Genomic DNA, 19,942 nt, shown 5'->3' on the forward strand with positions numbered 1-19,942 from the left:
ACAGGCATTTATACATTTAACATGTGTTTTGTTTACATCTGGGTGCCCTTCCTCTAGACTCTTCCCTTGATTAGTCTTCCTGTTTACCTCTGATCATATAATTAGCGAATTTCAAAACTAACAGGTATTTCATCCCTCATCTATCTCAATTGTTCTCAAATTTTGTTGTGCATCAGGATGACCTGGACAGATTGTTAAAACATAGATTGCTGAGCCCACCTGAAGGTATCTGATTCAGTAGGTCTGGGGTGAAGATTAACAATTTGCAATTTTAAATTCCCAGGTGATACTGATGGTACTGGTTCATGGACCATACTTGGCCCATTAGCAGAATCAGCTGGGAATGTTTTAAAAATGTGGACTCCTGGGGTTCACTCCTAGAGATTCAAATTTAGTTGAACTTGGGTAGTGTAGAGGAGGAAGATAATTCTCTACCCTCTAGGTCCTTCTGGCTGGTCTAAGAATTAAATTGACATGAGATAGAATAACAGGAGAAAAAATCAAACAAAGTTTAATAACATATGTACATGGGAGAAACCCAGAAAAACTGAGCAACTCAGCCGGAATCGCCAAAGCCACCACCTTAAATGCCATTTTCAGCTAAAGACAAAGGAAGATGTTGGGGGTAGTGCTTTGGAGCTTCAAAGCGGAGGAAAGTGATTCACATGGAGATGGAAAAGCAAATGTTTGGTAGACAGAACTTTGACAAGAATGGGCTTAGCAAGGACCCTTACAGTCTACCGATACCCAGAGTTATCTGTGGTCATGGCCTGTCCTGGGCACAGGCCTTCTGTCTTAAATTCTTTTAGACAGTTAGGGGGAAGGTCAAAGTTTCTTTCAGAGTGTCTTGTTCTTAACCAAAGAGACACATTTTGGGGTGGCCAACTCTGATCCCCCACAGTAGGAACAAGGAATCTGTATTTTTAATATATCTCCACAGTCAATTCTGATTATCAATGGAGTTTGGGATCCCCTGACGTAGTCCAGTTCTCTCTTTTCACAAAGATAAAACTGAGATGTAGAAAAGTTCTGAAAATTCAGCAAGATTATGTAATTAACAAGGAGCAGAGCAAGCTCTCTTTCTCACTATACTTCAAATTTCTTTTCCCTTCAAGAAATCATAATGAGGATTCATTCTCTATTGAATCAAGTCAATACTTTTATCATAACATTCAATGTTTTCTAGAATCTCTTCCCTGTAACCTATTGTCCCAATGATTAGTCATGGCTACAGTTAGGCCAGCCCCAAATCAATGAACCAGAAAAAAGTGTCTACTATATTATATTGGAGGGGGTCAGTGCATTCAAACTAGGAAAACTCAGTCCCCTCTCCCAAGGAACTTCCAGATAAGTAGCAGACATCACATTCCCAAGCATGCACAAATCCACACCCACACACAATGGTGATAGGGACAGAGTCACAGTTAGTTCTATTGAAGAAAGATAAAGTATCAGAGGAGCTTCAGCATGACAAAACAAATATTTATATAGATCTATTTGCCAGACAAGACTGCACTAGCTTTTTAGGGATGCAGAAAGTATTAGGACTTAGCTTTCTACCTAAGGAAATCATGATAAAACTATGCAAAACTCAGCTGACTCTACACTGTAACATAATTAATCTATAAAAGTGGCATGAAGAAAATGCTATCAGAAGATAAAAGTGGGAGTGACTAATTCAGCTGGAATATGTGGAAGTGCTCACAGAAAGGGTGGTAGAAAGGGCATTTACACACGTTGTTTAAATTTGGATACTTTTCCTGCAGTCTCTCCTCTTGATTAGTCTTGACTTGGCCAGGTGAAGGAGGAGGCAGAGAAAAAGCACAAAGGTGAACCTACAACATGGACTTTTTCAAAAATAGGGAATAGACTGATAGGTTGAGAACACAAAGCATGTGGTATCAGAATAGTATTCATGAAGGTGAATTTGAGCTTTGAAGGATGCATAGAATTTGGTAAATAATACTAACTTTTGCATACATTATTAATTATACTAATTCTTTTTTGAATTCTTCCCTCTTTATTTCCAAACTACAGAAAATTTGACCCATTCCTCAGGTTCAAATCAAGGCCTTTAAAAGGCACATGTGTGTGGTGATGGATTGTAATTAGTCTTTGGGTGGTGAACGTGATGTAATCTACACAGAAATCGAAATATAATGATGTACAATAAACCAATGTTACTGCAATAAAAAAAGTAAAAAATAAGATAAAGAACATCTATAATAAAGCTAAAAAAAAATATTCCTACATTGGTGTTTTTCAACCCCATCTGAGCATCACAGTTACATCTGGTGCTTAAAAAAGTGTAAAAGCTCTGGCCCCACTTGAGAAGTTTTGATTCTGAAAGAATCAGTTCACGATGCCTGATGGTGGACCCCTGGGATTTCTAACTGGTAGTTTTTCACAGCTCATTCTCATCTGAACCACTGGCCTGCTGAGTGCCCAAACCCAGGATGAGTTAATATATAACTGCTGCATTGAATGTTTCTCTGCAACCTAGATGCTTAAGTGAGGTCTCTTCACAATTTTATTTCATTTATACCAGGAAGATAGTTTTAAGGTACATACTTACTCTGAGATCCTAACAGGTCAAACAAGGGAAGAATTTCCTACACAAACATTTTGGGGATAAAGAAACAATGTCTATTTATCTGCTCATGTCCACGCACATGCTTCCATCAAAAAATGCTATCCTGCTGTACTCATTTGGATATAATAAAACAAGGATTCTAAATGTACACCATTTTAAAGCCAATATTATTCATACATAACTCTAAGGAAAATTTTAACTCATCATCTAAATTGAACCAAATTGTTCAAATTGCATAAATATTACAAAAGACCTTGGGAAATAAAAATGTCTAATTGATCCCTATTGGGTCTTGAGGAATTAGTTGTCATCGAGTGTTGCTGCATTTCTAAATTCTGTGCTTTTGACACTCACATTAGTCATAGAACTTTGTGTAGATGGATATGCGGTTAGAGAAGTTGTTGATGATTTGTTTTTCTTTGACCGTTTAGTAAGCATTTTTAATGAATACAGTTTGAATTATTTGTGTGCCCTCACAGGCCATAATGAACTCATCATTTCAAAATATAAATAAAATATTTTTATTTCTGAGACATGATGTTCTGAAGAGTCAAATCCCATAGCTGTCTATTTAATTAGATCTTGCTGGATTGCAATTTTATTTTTAGGCGTTACGTTAGCTCAATATTCAAGGTCAATATAGATATGACTAAGAAAATGTGTTTTCTCACGGACAAAACATGTGACCTTAGAGGGCAAAACAAAAGATATTCAAAATATGATGAAGTTTTAAAATATTTTATAATTAATTTTCTTCTGAGTACTACAGACACTACACTCCCCACCCCTCCCATCCTTCCATGAAAGAAAATGTAAGCACATATGATACACAAGGACTAATATTTTGGGATTTATATAAAAATAGTAGAGTATAAAATGCTATTCCAAAGTATAATGTTTATAAGCTGTATCATCTGTATGAATCATTTCCTCTCTGTTCATAGTGTGTACCTTTTCATCTTACTATGTGAAAAACATACAACTTGTATATCAGGTATCATATTTCAATGTCATGTTTTTAAAAATGAGATTTAGTATGGTATTTGCATTTTAAAATCAACATAGGCAGAAATGAATAGAGACTAAGGTATTTTATAAAGTGACAATAATAGGCAATATTGTTATATGCAAACTAGAAATACTACCTCATATGTGTGTGGTGATGAGGACTGAAAAATAATGGAAGAATTCTATTCTGACCCAACTCGGGTAATTTATTAGGAACAGCTAATTTGATACTCACCACTACTCTACAGTAGATATTTTTATCTCTACCTTACAAATGAAGAACTTGAAGGACAGAGTTTAAGTAATTTAACTCTGTTGAGTAAGTGGCAGAGCTGGTACTTGAACCTAGGTGATAGACTCCGGAGTTTCTGATCTTAGTCACCATGCTATACTGGGAGAAGAATTTGCATATATGACTCTTGACACTAAGTTTCAGGCTGGGAGTGAGAAAGCCCCTTATAAGATGGAAGGGTAAATTGTGCAGCTATGTAATGTTGAGCAAATTATTTTAATACTCTGCCTGCTACATGAGAAAGTTCATTTGCTAAAGTAGAAAAAAATGTGTTTAAATTAAAAAGAAATAAAATATATTGCCTATGAATTTTTAATATAGTGGAAAGATCATTGAACTTAGAATCAGGAATTCTGAACTCTAGACCCCTTCTATCTTTGTCTAGACCCGTGCTCTAACTGTGCTCAAAAACACCCTGGGACACAGGTGGTGAACTCATAGGGGTACCATGAGGTCTTTGAACATTTTTCAAGGGAAACACAGTGACACTTGATGTCTGTTGGACACTGTACAAACTACTAGCTCAAGGTAGTTCACAGGTTTGGCATTATGTCACACCACATTCCCTTCAATTACGTCATATTTTGTGAATCTTCAACAGTCACTGTGATCAGAAGCAAGTAGCACGTGAAAACCAGTGTGGCACAGGGATGAGGGTGCGGTCTACAACCTGATGCCAAGGTTGGAGAACCATGCAGAGCCCAGATGCAGCACATAGCCCATTAATAAGTCATTTGATTAGGAATGAAATAAAAAAAAGAATGCAATAAAGATGCTATTGTTTTCTTTCAATTAATATGTATAATTTTGTTTAAATGGCCACTGAGTTGTTAGAGCATAAATGATTTATTAAGTTGTTTGGATGTAACTATTTAATAAACAGAACAGGTAGGTATTTATTTTGTACTAGGAGTGTCATAAAAAAAACTTGCTGAGAACCTAAGGGCTCTGTGAACTGAGAAAGTTTAGGAAAGTCTGGAGTAGATATTTGGTTTTTGGTATATCGAAGTATTTTTTTCTTGGCTTCAGTTTTCTTATCTGAGAAATAAAAGGACCAGAGGAGGTGGTCTCAAATTCTAGTCTAATTCTAACACAAGACAGAGGGCAATGTAGGCGACACTTTGACAACTCCATACCCCATTCACCTTCATACTTAAACAATATCTTAAATTGGGAAAAACACAGAATGTAGCTATTCTGTTTAATGATTTTATAAATGTATTTTAAACCAAATCTTTTAAAACAAAATAACAGTTGGATGTAAATGAGTTAATCATTTTACAAATATATCCCACCCACCTCTTTACTCTTTAGAGCTCATGGTTTTTTGTTTTTTGGCTTTAGGTGTTTTCTCCACTTGTTAACATTGAATTAGAAAAGTTCCAGAGTAAGTGAAAATCTGTACTTTTAAATATTGGAAAATCTAGGGTGTCTGAACTATCTAAGAAAATACTGTCCCATGAAAATTTCAAATCAAAAACAAGTAGCCCACTGTTTTCAATAAATATTCTGGCTAATAAACACACCACAATTGTGTTCTTTTATTTTGCCAACTTACACAAGGAAATGCCCATTTAGAAAGTCTTTGAATGTGTTTTTATAAAAAATAATACTTGTTACACGAAAAAGTATTAGATTCTTTTTAGGCCTCTCTCAAATAATTACTGATTGATTCTTTATTTGAGGTGTAATAGGTTTAGATTTACTTGGTTGGCATGCTTTTTGGGTGCTTTTGGCTAAAAATATGGGCAAAAAATATGTGTTATATGACATCCAAACGATCATCACATTTGATTTTATTGGCAACACCTAAAAGAAAGAAAATTGCAAAATATTTGTGAGATACATTCTTGGGTTAGTGAATATAGAAATACAGAAAGAAATCTTTTATTTTGGACAACTGTGTAGTGGCAGAATGGCTCTATGAATGGAATGTGAGCTTTGCATAGTACATGTTTAATGAATGTTTGTTGAATTAAAACAACGAAAAAAAAAATCCCCCAAATTGCCACCCATTGATTTAGTTCTATAGTAACGTGCATACACAGGAACAAGTAATTCAAATCCTTTCTTGGTCATATGGCCACAGAGATGGTTCATAGTTGATTAGTTTAAATAAAAGTTGTGGAATATTTCAGCAAATACATCAGAGTTTCTTTCCTTTTTTAATAGTGAAAGATTTCCTCAATGAATAAATATAGAAAATGTATTTTCTATACATTTACATGGTATCTAAAACATATACCACGTGTGTGTGTGTATATATATATACACACACAATGGAATATTATTTAGCCTTAAAAAAGAAGGAAATCTTGCCATTTGTGACAATGTGTATGAACCCAGAAGACACTATGCTAAGTGAAATAAGCCAGACATAGAAGGACAAATACTACATGATACTGCTTATTTGAGGAATCCGAGTCAAACGCGTAGAAGTAGAGAGTAAAATGGTGGTTGCCTGGGGCTGGGTGGAGGGGGAAATGGGGAGGTACTAATCAAAGGGTACAAAGTTTCAGTTATACAAGATAAATAAGTCCTAGAGATCTACTATATAACATAGTGACTATAGTTAACAATATTGTGTCATATACTTAAAAATTTGAGAGAATAAATCTTATGTTAAGTGTTTGATCACAAAATAAGTAATAAAGAGGGCACAGGGAAACTTTTGGAAGTGATGGATATGTTCATGGCATAGATTGTGGGGCGCTTTCACAGGTCTGTACTTATCTCCAAAGTCATCAGTTACATACATCCAATATATACAGTATTTTGTATGTCAATCATACCTCAATAAAGCAGCTTTTAAAAAGATTTCCTCTAAGTATCAAATAGAACACTTGGTGCTTTAAAATAAAAATGAAAACTTATTTATAAATAGATAAAATGTTAGAGATCATTTATTATTTCCAAACAAAATTTGCATAGGGCCTTGGTGGGATCACAATAAGGGCATCAACCCTGGAGACAAACCAGCAATTGGTTGTTTTTTACAGGTGAACTGAAGTGGCAGTAGCGGTTCTGCCTGTTTCTGTGAGCAGTCTACTCAGGTGTTGGAGTACATTTGTTTCAAATACTTAGATGGCTATAAATTGATTTAAATAAGTGTATCAGTTACTTATTGCTGCTGTAACAAATGACCACAACTTAGTGGCTTACACAATACAAATTTATGATCTTACAGTTTTGGAGGTCAGAATTCTCAGTGGGCTAAAATCAAGGTGTCAGCAGGGCTGTGTTCCTTCTGGGGCTCTAGAGGACAGTCTATTTCCCTGCCTTTTCCAACTTCTAGAGGTTGTCCTCATGCCTTGGCTGTGGCCTTCTTCCATCTTAAAAGCCAGCAATCATCACCTCACTCTGACCTCTGCTTCTGTAGTCACATCTTCTTCTCTGACTCTCCTGCCTCTTTCTTTCCCCTGTAAGTACTCTTGTGATTACATTGGTCCCACCTGGATCTGCACAGTCTCTTTTTCCACATAAGGTAACGTCTTTGGGGGTGGGGGAGGGGTATTATTCTGCTCATCACATTAAGGTATGCCTTGTTTTATCCAACAAAGGATTTTAGGAGGCAGTATGAATATTCTATGAAGGCTCTAAGTTTAGTAGATTATCTCTCCTTATTTGACAAATAATTCAGGATAATTTTGGTAGAATAATTATAAATCATACACTAATCAGATATTAACACATATTTCTTTAAATGCAGTTATAAGTTACAGCAAGGAAGTGAAATGATGAGACTCGTAGTATAAAAAATTTTCTACAATTTGAAAATAGTTTTTTTTTTGTGTGAGGAAGACCAGCCCTGAGATAACATCCGATGCCAATCCTCCTCTTTTTTTTGCTGAGGAAGATTGACCCTGAGCTAACATCCATGCCCATCCTCCTCTACTTTATATGGGATGCCGCCACAGCATGGCTTGACAAGTGGTGTGTCAGTGCGCGCCAGGGAACCAAACCTGCGAACCCTGGGCTGCCGAAGCGGAGTGTGCGCACTTAACCACTTGCACCACCAGGCTGGCCCCTGAAAATAGTTTTTAAATTCAAAGTTTGTATTAGGTTTCTGTTTACCTGAATACCTGAAATAAACCTAAAGAACATTCACAAATATTTTTTTTACCCTTTCTCCTTTTTTTTTTTAATTGATGTTTTAATAGTTTTTAACATTGTGAAATTTTGGGTTGTACATTTTTGTTTGTCCATCACCATATATATGACTCCCTTCACCCCTTGTGCCCACCCCCCTCCCCCCACCCCCATTGCCCCTGGTAACCACAATACAGTTTTCTCTGTCCATGTGTTGGTTTATATTCCACATATGAGTGAGATCATACAGTGTTTGTCTTTCTCCTTCTGGCTTACTTCACTTAACATAATACCCTCAAGGCCCATCCATGTTGTTGCAAATGGGACAATTTTGTCTTTTTTTATGGCTGAGTAGTATTCCATTGTATATATATACCACATCTTCTTGATCCAATCATCAGTCAAGGGACACTTAGGTTGCTTCCACTTCTTGGCTATGGTGAATAATGCTGCAATGAACATAGGGGTGCATAAGCCTCTTTGGATTGTTGATTTCAGGTGCGTTGGATAGATTCCCAGTAGTGGGACGGCTGGATCATAGGGCATCTCTATTTTTAATTCTTTGAGGAATCTCCATACCGTTTTCTGTAGAGGCTGCACCAGTTTGCATTCCCACCAGCTGTGTATGAGGGTTCCTGTTTCTCCACATCCTCTCCAACATTTGTTGTTTTTGTCTTGGTGATTATAGCCATTCTAACGGGTGTGAGGTGAAATCTTAGTGTTGTTTTGATTTGCATTTCCCTGATGATTAATGATGTTGACCATCTTTTCATGCGCCTATTGGCCATCTGTATATCTTCTTTGGATAAGTGTCTGTTCATTTCCTCTGCCCATTTTTTGATTGGGTTGCTTGTTTTGTTGTTGTTCAGTTGTGTGAGTTCTTTATATATTATGGAGATCAACCCCTTGTCAGATGTATGTTTTGCAAATATTCTCTCCCAGCTGGTGGGTTGTCTGTTCATCTTGACTCTGGTTTCGTTTGTCTTGTAGAAGCTCTTTAATCTGATAAAGTCCCACTTGTTTATTTTTTCTTTAGTTTCCCTAGTCTGTGTAGGCATGTCATCTGAAAAGATTCCTTTATGACCAATGTCAAATAGTGTGTTGCCTATATTTTCTTCTATGAATTTTATAGTTTCAGCTTCTCACCTTCAGGTCTTTGATCCATTTTGAGTTAATTTTCGTGAATGGTGATAGCAGATGGTCCACTTTCATTCTTTTGCATGTGGCTGTCCAGTTTTCCCAACACAATTTATTGAAGAGACTTTCCTTTCTCCATTGTATGTTCTTTGCTCCTTTGTCAAAAATTAGCTGTCCGTATATGTGTGGTTTTATTTCTGGGCTTTCAATTCTGTTTCATTGATCTGTGTGTCTGTTTTTGTACCAGTACCATGCTGTTTTGATATCTATTGCTTTGTAGTATGTTTTGAAGTCAGGGATTGTGATGCCTCCTGCTTTGTTCTTTTTTCTTAGGATTGCTTTAGCTATTCAGGGTCTTTTGTTGCCCCACATGAATTTTAGTATTCCTTTTTCTATTTCCGTGAAGAATGTCATTGGGATTCTGATTGGGATTGCATTGAATCTGTAGATTTCTTTAGGTAATATACACATTTTAATTATGTTTATTCTTCCAATCCATTTGCTTGGGATATCTTTCCATTTCTTTATGTCATCATCGATTTGTTTCAATAATTTCTTGTAGTTCTCATTGTATAAGTCATTCACATCCTTGGTAAGATTTATTCCTAGGTATTTTATTCTTTTTGATGCAATTGTAAATGGTATTATCTTTTTGAGCTCTCTTTCTGTTAGTTCATTATTAGCATACAGAAATGCAACTGATTTTTGTAGATTGATTTTGTACCCTGTAACTTTGCTGTAGTTGTTGATTATTTCTAATAGTTTTTCAATGGATTCTTTAGGGTTTTCTATATATAAAGTCATGTCATCTGCAAATAGTGAGAGTTACACATCTTTGTTACCTATTTGGATTCCTTTTATTTCTTTTTCTTGCCTAATTGCTCTGGCCAAAACCTCCAGTACTATGTTGAACAGGAGTGGTGAGAGTGGGCAGCCCTGCCTTGTTCCTGTTCTCAGAGAAATGGCTTTCAGTCTTTCCCCGTTGAGTATGATGTTGGCTGTGGGTTTGTCATAAATAGCCTTTATTATGTTGAGGTACTTTCCTTCTATTCCCATTTTGTTGAGAGTTTTTATCATAAGTGGATGTTGTATCTTGTCAAATGTCTTCTTTGTGTCTATTGAGATGACCATGTGGTTTTTATTCTTTGTTTTGTTGATGTGATGTATCACATTGATTGATTTGTGGATGTTGAACCATCCTTGCGTCCCTGGTATAAATCCCACTTGATCATGGTGTATGATCTTTTTAATGTATTGCTGTATTTGGTTTGCCAATATTTTGTTGAGGATTTTTGCATCTATGTTCATCAGCGATATTGGCCTGTAGTTTTCTTTCTTTGTAGTGTCTTTGTCTGGCTTTGATATCAGGGTGATGTTGGCCTCACAGAATGATTTAGGAAGTGTTCCATCTTCTTCTATTTTTTGGAACAGTTTGAGAAGTATGGGTATTGAATCTTCTTTGAATATTTGGTAAAATTCACCGGAGAAGCCTTCTGGTCATGGACTTTTATTTTTTGGGAAGTTTTTGATTACTATTTCAATCTCTTTAATTGTGATTGGTCTATTCAGTTTCTCCATTTCTTCTTGGTTCAGTTTTGGGAGGTTGTATGAGTCTAAGAATTTATCCATTTCTTCTAGAGTGTCCAATTTGTTGGCATATAATTTCTCATAGTATTCTCTTATAATCCTCTGTATTTCCGTGGTATCCGTTGTAATTTCTCCTCTTTCATTTCTAATTTTATTTACTTGAGGCTTTTCTCTTGTTTTCTTAGTAAGCCTGGCTAAGGGTTCGTCAATTTTGTTTATCTTCTCAAAGAACCAACTCTTTGTTTCATTAATCCCTTTCTACTGTTTTTTTGGTCTCAATTTCATTTATTTCTGCTCTGATTTTTATTATTTCTCTCCTTCTGCTGGCTTTGGGCTTTGTTTGTTCTTCTTTTTCTAGTTCTCTTAGGTGTAATTTAAGGTTGCTTATTTGGGCTTTTTCTTGTTTGTTAAGGGTGGGCTTGTATCGCTATGAGTTTCCCTCCCAGGACTGCTTTTGCTGCATCCCATGTGGTTTGGTATGGCATATTTTCATTTTCATTTGTTTCCAGATAGTTTTTGATTTCTCCTTTAATTTCATCAATGATCCATTGGTTGTTCAGTAGCATGTTGTTTAATCTCCACATTTTTGTCACTTTCCCAGTTTTTTTTTTCATGATTCATTTCCAGTTTCATAGCATTATGGTCTGAAAAGATGCTTGTTATTATTTCAATCTTCTTATGTTTATTGAGGCTTGCTTTGTTTCCCAACATATGGTCTATCCTTAAGAATGTTCCATGTGTGCTTGAGAAGAATGTGTAGTCAGCTGTTTTTGGATGGAGTGCTCTGTATATGTCTACTAGGTCCATCTTGTCCAGTTTTTCATTTAAGTCTAATATTTCTGTATTAACTTTTTGTCTGGATGATCTATCCATTGATGTAAGTGGGGTATTAAGATCCCATACTATTATTGTGTTGTTGTTAATGTCTCTTTTTAGGTTTGTTAATAGTTGCTTTATGTACATTGCTGCTCCTATGTTGGGTGCATATATATTTAAAAGTGATATGTCTTCTTGGTGGAGTGTCCCTTTTATCATTATATATTTCCTTTCTTTGTCTTTCTTAACCTGTTTTATCTTGAGGTCTACTTTGTCTGATATGAGTATAGCAACACCTGCTTTCTTTTGTTTGCCATTAGCTTGGAGTATTGTCTTCCATCCTTTCACTCTGAGCCTGTGCTTGTCTTTAGAGCTGAGATGTGTTTCCTGGAGGCAGCATATTGTTGGGTCTTGCTTTTTAATCCATCCTGCCACTCTGTATCTTTTGATTGGAGAGTTCAATCCATTTACATTTAGGGTCATTATTGATATATGAGGGCTTAATGTCACTGTTTTGTCACTTATTTTCTGGTTCTTTTGCGTTTCCTTTGTTTCTTGTGCCATTTGTTTCGGACTGCCAATTCAGTTTGGTTGTTCTGTCTTATGACTCTTCTAGTTTTCTCTTTGTTTATCATATGTGATTTTGTTTTGATTGTTTACTGGTTACCTTGAGGTTTGTGTAAAAAATCTTGTGTATGAGATAGTCCATTATCTGATGGCCTCCTATTTCCTTATACTAAGTCAATTCAATCACTTTCCTCTTCCCCTTCTAAGTCGTTCTTGTTATACCTTATTCTATCTTGTGTTGTGGGTGTGTGTTTACAGTGATGACGTTAAATTTATTTTTGGTGAATTCCTTCCTTTGATATTTGATTTTGGTATTTAAATGGTTGCTAACCTATTCCAGTAAAGATCTGCTATTTTTCTGAGTTTATCTACCTATTTTTCTCCTTGCTCCAAGCTTTGTATTCCCTTTCTCTTCTTTTTTTCAGGCCTGAGGGCCTTCTTGAGCATTTCTTGTAGTGGGGGTCTTGTGGCCATGAACTCCCTTAGCTTTTGTTTATCTGGGAGAGTTACTATTTCTCCATCATATTTGAAGGATATTTTTGCTGGATAGAGTATTCTTGGCTGAAAGTTTTTGTCTTTCAGTATTTTGAACATATCATTCCAATCTCTCCTAGCCTGTAAAGTTTCTGTTGAGAAATCCGCTGAGAACCTGATGGGAGTTCCTTTTTACATTATTTTTTGTTTTTGTCTAGCTGCCCTCAATATTGTTTCTTTGTCATTGACTCTGGCTAGCCTTACCACTAGGTGTCGTGGAGTGGGCCTCTGCCTGTTGACATAATTAGGTGACCTGTTGGCTTTGCTTACTGGTATTTCCTGCTCCTTCCCCAGATTTGGGAAGTTCTCAGCTATTATTTCCTTGAATAGGCTCTCTGTTCCTCTTTCCCTCTCCTCTCCCTCAGGAATACCTATAATTCTTATGTTACATTTCCTAATAAAGTTGGATATTTCTCAGAGACTTTCTTCATTTCTTTTTAGTCTTAGTTATCTCTCCTCTTCCATCTGGAGCATATCTGTATTCCTATCCTCTAAAATGCTAATTCTTTCCTCCATATTGTCAGCTCTGTTCTTTAAAGATTCCAGGTTCTCCTTTATCTCCTCCATTGTGTTCTTCATCTCCATCAGCACTGATTGGTTTTTCTTTATGATTTCAATCTCTTTTGTGAAGAAACTCCTAATCTCATTGAATTGTTTGTACTGTCTCGTATTTTGTTGAGTTTTTTTATGATAGCTATTTTGAAATCTCTGTCATTTAGGTTATGGATTTCTTTGTCTTCAGGGTTAGTTTCTGGGTGCTTGTCATTTTCCTTCTTGTCTGGTGATTTCATGTACCTTTGCATTGTGGTTCCTGTATTGGCTTTGTTTTTCCTCATCCTGGAAATCTCTGGTTGCAATTTCCACCCTCTGCCACTGTGTGGGGGTAAAGGGCTGTGTAATCTGAGCCCCCTGTGCTCTGCCATGGTTTTTTGCTGCCATCCGTGCAGGTTGCTTGTTCTGGTCTGGTCGGCTGAGCTGCTGGGTCCGGTTTGCGGGGAGGGGGGTCTCTCTCTCTTGCCCACTGGGTCCCTGGCATGGGGGGCTTCTCATTCACCCCTCGTTATCCGCCCTCTGGGGTGCTCAGATGTTGATGGCACCCCGTAGCAGTTCTGAGTCCTCTGTGCAGGAGTTTCCCACTGGCTGAGAGAGCCCAAAGAGCTATGGTTTCCCACAGAGGGCTGCCCCTCCCCCTCTCTGGGAGCCTCACAGACGGGGATCACTGATCTGATGGGGAAGGAGAGGAGTTCTCCTTACCTCTCCTCACTTCCTCAGGTGGCCCAGCACGTTCCACTCTCAGATATGCAGCAGTGTGGATCTTTCCAATCTTGCTTTTCACTGTCTAGGATTCCATTGTTGGTCTGTGATTGTTCCTTTTGTTGTATCTTATAGGGGAAGGGTTTATGGGAAAGCTCACTCTGCCATGATGCTGACGTCACTCCCATTTACAAATATTTTTATAGTAAATAAGCAAGATGAATAAATGGCCCTGATTAGAAGTCAATTCTTATCTATAAAGATGGAGCACATCTTTAGCTTGTGTTCCAGGAAGAAAGCTCTTTTGTACCATTAAAAGGGCTTAAAGTACCCCATCTATTGGCATAGCAGATAGTGCTTGTTGATTTCACATGGAGATTCAGCTGCCGAGAACACAGTACCGTTAGAGAGGACCAGCTGTTTGCTCGCACAAGAAAAGCAGGAGGACAGCATTGTTTAGAACAGAGGCTCTCAGACCTTAACATGGATAAATATTACCTGGGGAATCTTAATAAACTGCAGATTCTGATTCAAATCTGGGGAGTCCTAAGATTCTGGGTTTCTTACGAGGTTCCAAGTGATACTGGAGGTATTGGTCTTTGAACCACACTTTGCATAGCAGGGTCATAGTACATTCTCGAGAGGAGCAAAGGCTACTACAGAAATCTCTTGATAAAAACATGGTTCTTAACACATTACTTTGAGTAAGCACTTAAGTGAAAACCAAAAATTTTGTGAGTACTAATAAGAAACAAGAAATGGACACCTCTGTAAAGATCAGGTGGGAGATATGGTATCATCGTTCTTCAGTGATGAAGAATTGAAGCTCTGTTTAATTAGAATCCTCTGTATAAACTTTCTAGTCAATTGTGAATAGGAACATATGGTGAAAGAATATTGCTCACATTATAATGTATGAATTACTTATTCTCAATAGATCAATTTTTTTTGGTGTAAAGACTACCTTAAATTATTGTTATATATATAGTTGACACCATTGGTTGGTTTTATTTCTGGAATCAAGTTTTGGTACCCAGAGCAGGAAAAAGCAGGTGAGCCCTTGCCCTTAACAATTTCGTTCTTATTTTTGTAGGTTATTACAGAGCTCTGTATTTACACTTGATATTTTTTCTCTCACTTGAAAATAATCACATAATAAACAAGCAAATAATACAGTTTCAGGCAATTAAAATGATGCAGGGAAAAAGGATGGAGAGTGAGGGAATCGTGTTGAGCAGAGATTGGTTGAAGTCAGACAAGTGTCTCGGGTAAAACTTCTAGGCTGAGAGGAAGAGCAGGTGTAAAGACCTTGGTCAAGAGTGCAGCTGGGCTTACTTGAGGAATGATCGAGTTGGTGTCACTGGAGTGGCACGAGTGAAGAGGAGCGTGGAGGAGACAACTTGGAACAGTTGTGGGGCCAGATGATGCAGCACTTCGTGTGCTCTGACGTCGAGAAGGTTGGATTTTATCACAGGTGCGATGAGAAATAGTAGAACAGTAACAGAGGTAAAAGGAACACATTAATGACTACAAATCAATGGCCTCCTGTTATTTGACCTCCTCTCTCCCTGTTCCCCATGAGGGCACCTATCCTTCTATTTTCTATTTATTTATTTCATCACCCATCTCCCCATATGAAATGTTAGGTCCTTAAATTTTCATATTGCTCATCACTGTATCCCCAGTGCCCAGAACACTGCCTAACCTCTGATAATTCCCTATAGGTGAGTAGGACTTGTTGGTTGATGTGTCTGAGGAGAAGATACAAAATGGAAGAATCCAAGGTAACAGGTATTTTTTTATTTGATAAAATGGATAAAAAATGGCACAATATACCACAGCTGAAAAAAATGGTGAAGTCAGAAAGACAAATTCAGTTTAGAAAGAAAAAAAAATGAATTTAACTTGAAATGTATTAAGATGAGGATGATGGTAAAATATTCAAGGGGGAAATGTCCTGTAGCCATTTGGAGAGGCAAGACTCCTGTGGTGAATCTCATTCCCACTGCACACCAGTTCCACGTGGTTTAATAGGTGTTCTGCCAAAGAAAAGTCACGACGGTAGCATCTACTCACAGGATCCTTCTTTCGTCCCTTTCTTGACCTTGGTACTTCTTGAGGTCTTGTTTTAGTTTATATTAGCTGTTTTTAGTATGTCCTCACAGCTGATTTTCTTCATTATAATGATGATTTATTGTAATGATTATCTTATCTCAAAATCTATATATTTTTGTATTCATTTTAATGAATTGTGTGTAAATTTTTAGCATATTCTTTTAACTAATTTCTAATTTTATTTAAAATTTGTGTTTTATCTTTTATTATTCTTCAAGAAAAAGCAAACATAGCACATAGGTGTATGACAGGTATTTGAGAGGAACACCTTGGGAATTACCATATCCTGCAGAACAGAGGTCTGATATTTAGAGTCTCCCATCCCCGCTATGATCAGTCAGCTTTCTGTAGTTCTCCTAGCCTACTAGTTCCAGTCCTGGAAAAATAAATATGAATTATTGTAACGGTGCTGTCTTTTTGTATCTCATCTTTTCTGTTCTAAATAATACTGGGCCTTATAGACTAAGTTCTGTCCCTCCAAAATTTATATGTTGAAGCCTTAACCACAGTGTGCCTGGATTTGGAGATAAGGCCTTAAAGGAGGTAATTAAGGTTAAATGAGGTCATAAGGTGGGCCGTAATTCAACATGACTGACATCTTTATAAGAAGAGAAAGTGACACCAGGGACGCGCACACACGGAGCAGAGGCCACGTGAGGGCAAAGGGAGAAGGCGGTCGCCTGCAAGCCAAGGAGAAAGGCCTTAGGAGAAACCAAACTGCCAACACCTTCATCTTGGACGTCCAGCCTCCACAACTGTGAGAAATAAATTTCCTTTGTTTAAGTCGCATGGTCTGTGGTATTTTGTTATAGCAGCCCTAGCAGACTAACACAGCAGGTTCTAGACTTTCACTGCTGTATGTTCAGCTTGCTGTGCACACATAGCTTCCTCTCCTGATCCAACGGGCAGAAATAGACACACGACTCTGCCTAACATAAGGGGGCCAATGAGTGTAGCGTGCCCAAAGGAGTGCAGAATGGGGTATTGGGCAGTGCTAGTGATGTGTGCCACACGCCCAGTTGTTAGTTGTTTCTCCTAATGGATTACATTGATTCTCACGCTCTTCATATTGCCTCTCTAAGACCCAGGGCTCGCACTGACTTGTACCCACATTTGATTTCACTCTTTCCGCTTGTAGAATGTAAGTTGTTCATAACGGGCTATTCAGTACCACTGTTATATAGGTGACCTGCTCTAGGAAGCCTATTTCTCAACACAAATTTGTTCATATTCAGGAGATTTAAATTAAAATTACTGTAAGAACTTGTGCTTAATTAATAAAGGTACAGAGAGCTACATATTATACACACACACATTTCTCTGTTCTGAGACTGAAAGGGCATAAAAGAAAAGAAATGCCAGTAGCAACAAGCACACCTAGTGCCCAGGTCTTGGTGTCTAACACTATTCTCCAATAAAAGGAACCAGGACTCCTTGCAGAAATTGCTGATTCTGGGGCAGGAAGTATACAAGATGAGCCTGGAGCAACTAACTTGAAAGAAAGAAATCCACAATGATGGGGCTGATGAGGGTATGTCAAAAGAACAACAGGAGCCAAGTGAAGGAGCTCTCAATGGCCAGACGAGAACAGTTTGAGCAACAAAATAAACAAAATAGTTTTAGATTGTAACTCACAGTATAAAATGAATATCTATGAATCCATACTGTTGTAAATAAATTATTAAGTAAATTAATACATTAAGAAGAAGGGAAAAATCTCCTATGCAGAATTCCACATAAATTATGTAGATGCTCTGCCCTAAAGGAGGAAAGCAAAAGTCCCCACTTCTTAAGCGTGGGGTGTGCATAACAACTTTATTACAAAGAATACAACATGGAAAGGGGGAAAAAAGAGTAACTTAATAGTGGAGAAACCTAACAAATACAACCTCAGCCAGGTGATCAAGGTCAACATCAACAATCACAAATTATGTTGATGGTATGTAGCCTCGAGATGATGTGACAAAAATGACACTCTACCTCTGTAATATTCCTTTCCAAAACCTATATAGCCCCAGGCTAATTGTGAGAAAAACACGATTCTGGAGAGGGGCATCCTACAGTATATCTGACCAGTACTCCTCAAACGTTCAAGGTCATCAGAAACAAGGCAAGTCTGAGAAACTGTCACAGCCAAGAGGAGGCAAGAAAAAGGATATTACATAAAAACTAAGGAAATCGGAATAAACTATGGATTTTAGATAATAATAATATATCAATATTGGTTTATTAATTGTAATAAATGTAATATACAGTAAGATGTTAATAATAGGGGAAACTACTATTTTTACTATCTGTACAAATATTCTGTAAATCAAAAACTGTTCTTTAAAAAGTATATTAATAATAAAAAATGATTGGGAGAAGAAGTTTTAACTACTGATTGCATCCTATGCCCTAGGACCATGCTAGGAGCTTTACTAATCTTAGCTCAGAAAACATCTGCCTATCCTAAGTGAATGCAATCTTCTAGAATGTTGCTAAATGAGACATTTATGTTAGGAAACAAAGTCCCATATGTTCAAAGCTTTAGAACTCTTTTCTCTTGCCATACAGCAAATTGATGTGGGTATAGATAAGAACAGGTAAAATAATTTAATCGTACTTAAGGTTAGAACTATGATTTTTAATTTCCTGGCACATGTAAGAGGAACTTTTTTCTTTTGATGCTGATTTAGCGAACTTCTAAATAAATATGGTGTATCATGGCAGTTATATTATTTCTGCCAGAGTGCATGCAAATTTTTTAGATATCTGGTCTCAATTTGACAATCTTTTGAACTTTATGTGTCTTCTCTGCACCATCACCTGACGTAATAATTTCAAGAGATATGATACTTGTATTGGTAATGTTTCTACTATATCTCACTCATAAAAAATAAATCTTGACTAGGGATAAATGTATTCCCTAGGACCATTAATGGGGTATTGTGTAAATCAAAGAGGAAGATAAAAACACCTGACTAAATTTATGAGCTGAATCTACTAATGTTGAGTGGCTGCCAAGTGTTCCTCAGTGTCCCCCATAACACCGCTTCCATGTGATTTAATAGGTATTCTGCTAAAAACTGTGTGTAAGTTTGGGAAAAGCTAGATTTAAGTAAATTAAATGGAATATTTTCTCCAAGACTGCTCATAAGCTACTAATGCATTTTGTGATTCTTCAAGTTGTATAATGTACCAAGCTTTTTTGGCCACAAAACCTATCTTCAAAGAAAACATCATTATTCTAAGAAACTAGTTTCTATGGAACTCCAATTAGGAAACCTTGGTCTAGGTCAATGTTTCTCAAAGGGTAGTCTTGTGATAAGCAGCACTGGCATCAATTGGGAAATTTTTAGAAATGGACATTATTGTGCACTACCTGAGACCTTCTGTATCAGAAACTGTTGGGTTGGAGCCCAGTGATCTGTGTTTTAACAAGTCTTCCAGGTGCTGCTGATGCATGCTAAAATTTGAGCACCATTAATCTAGGAGAACCTCACATCTTGAACCAATGCTGTTGATTGCTTAATGTCTTTACTATGGTGGTTCTCCTTCAAAAGACTGATATCTTCAAATAGGCCAAAAGCCATTACTGCACTCTGACTTTCAAAAGAGCTGTATATGAGTCGTTAGTACTTAGTTGTGAGTTCCAATGCTTAGATATTGGATCAGTGGGATATATTGATTAAAAAATCTAAGATGAACCAAAAGAGTTCTTTGATTCTATAAGTACTTAATTCCTGTTCAGTGTGGAATAAATGAAGAAGTCCTATTTCTTTAGGTAGGACATGAGAGAAGGATGACATTATGGAAAAAGATATAAATACTATGTTGTGAACTGTGAGAAACAGCTTTTATTTCAAGGTCCAGATTTACTTCAGTAAGATAAAGAAGGTAAAACAGAATGGCAATGTAAAGTCTGTATGGTTAGGCATCACATATAGAGTAGTTAAGAGCATGGGCTC

At 37.0% G+C, this 19,942-nt stretch overlaps 1 protein-coding gene across 12 annotated transcripts in view; it reads left to right on the forward strand.

Annotated features, from left to right (window-relative positions):
• Nucleotides 1–19,942, forward strand: part of LOC147914484 (uncharacterized) — a 107,968-nt gene that overhangs the window by 16,620 nt on the left and 71,406 nt on the right. Inside the window, exon 2 of one of the 12 annotated variants that reach the window (XM_087443780.1) lies at nt 15,602–15,661. The exons of the other annotated variants lie outside the window; for them this stretch is intronic. Coding sequence (XP_087299906.1) covers nt 15,623–15,661 — 39 coding nt within the window. The 5' untranslated portion in view covers nt 15,602–15,622. The remainder of the gene's footprint in view (nt 1–15,601; nt 15,662–19,942) is intronic. 12 annotated transcript variants of the gene reach the window in all.

The sequence above is a fragment of the Ceratotherium simum genome, chromosome 19, assembly GCF_057802395.1.
Source record: "Ceratotherium simum simum isolate JZ-2026a chromosome 19, ASM5780239v1, whole genome shotgun sequence".
In the NCBI taxonomy this organism is placed as follows: Eukaryota; Metazoa; Chordata; class Mammalia; order Perissodactyla; family Rhinocerotidae; genus Ceratotherium; species Ceratotherium simum.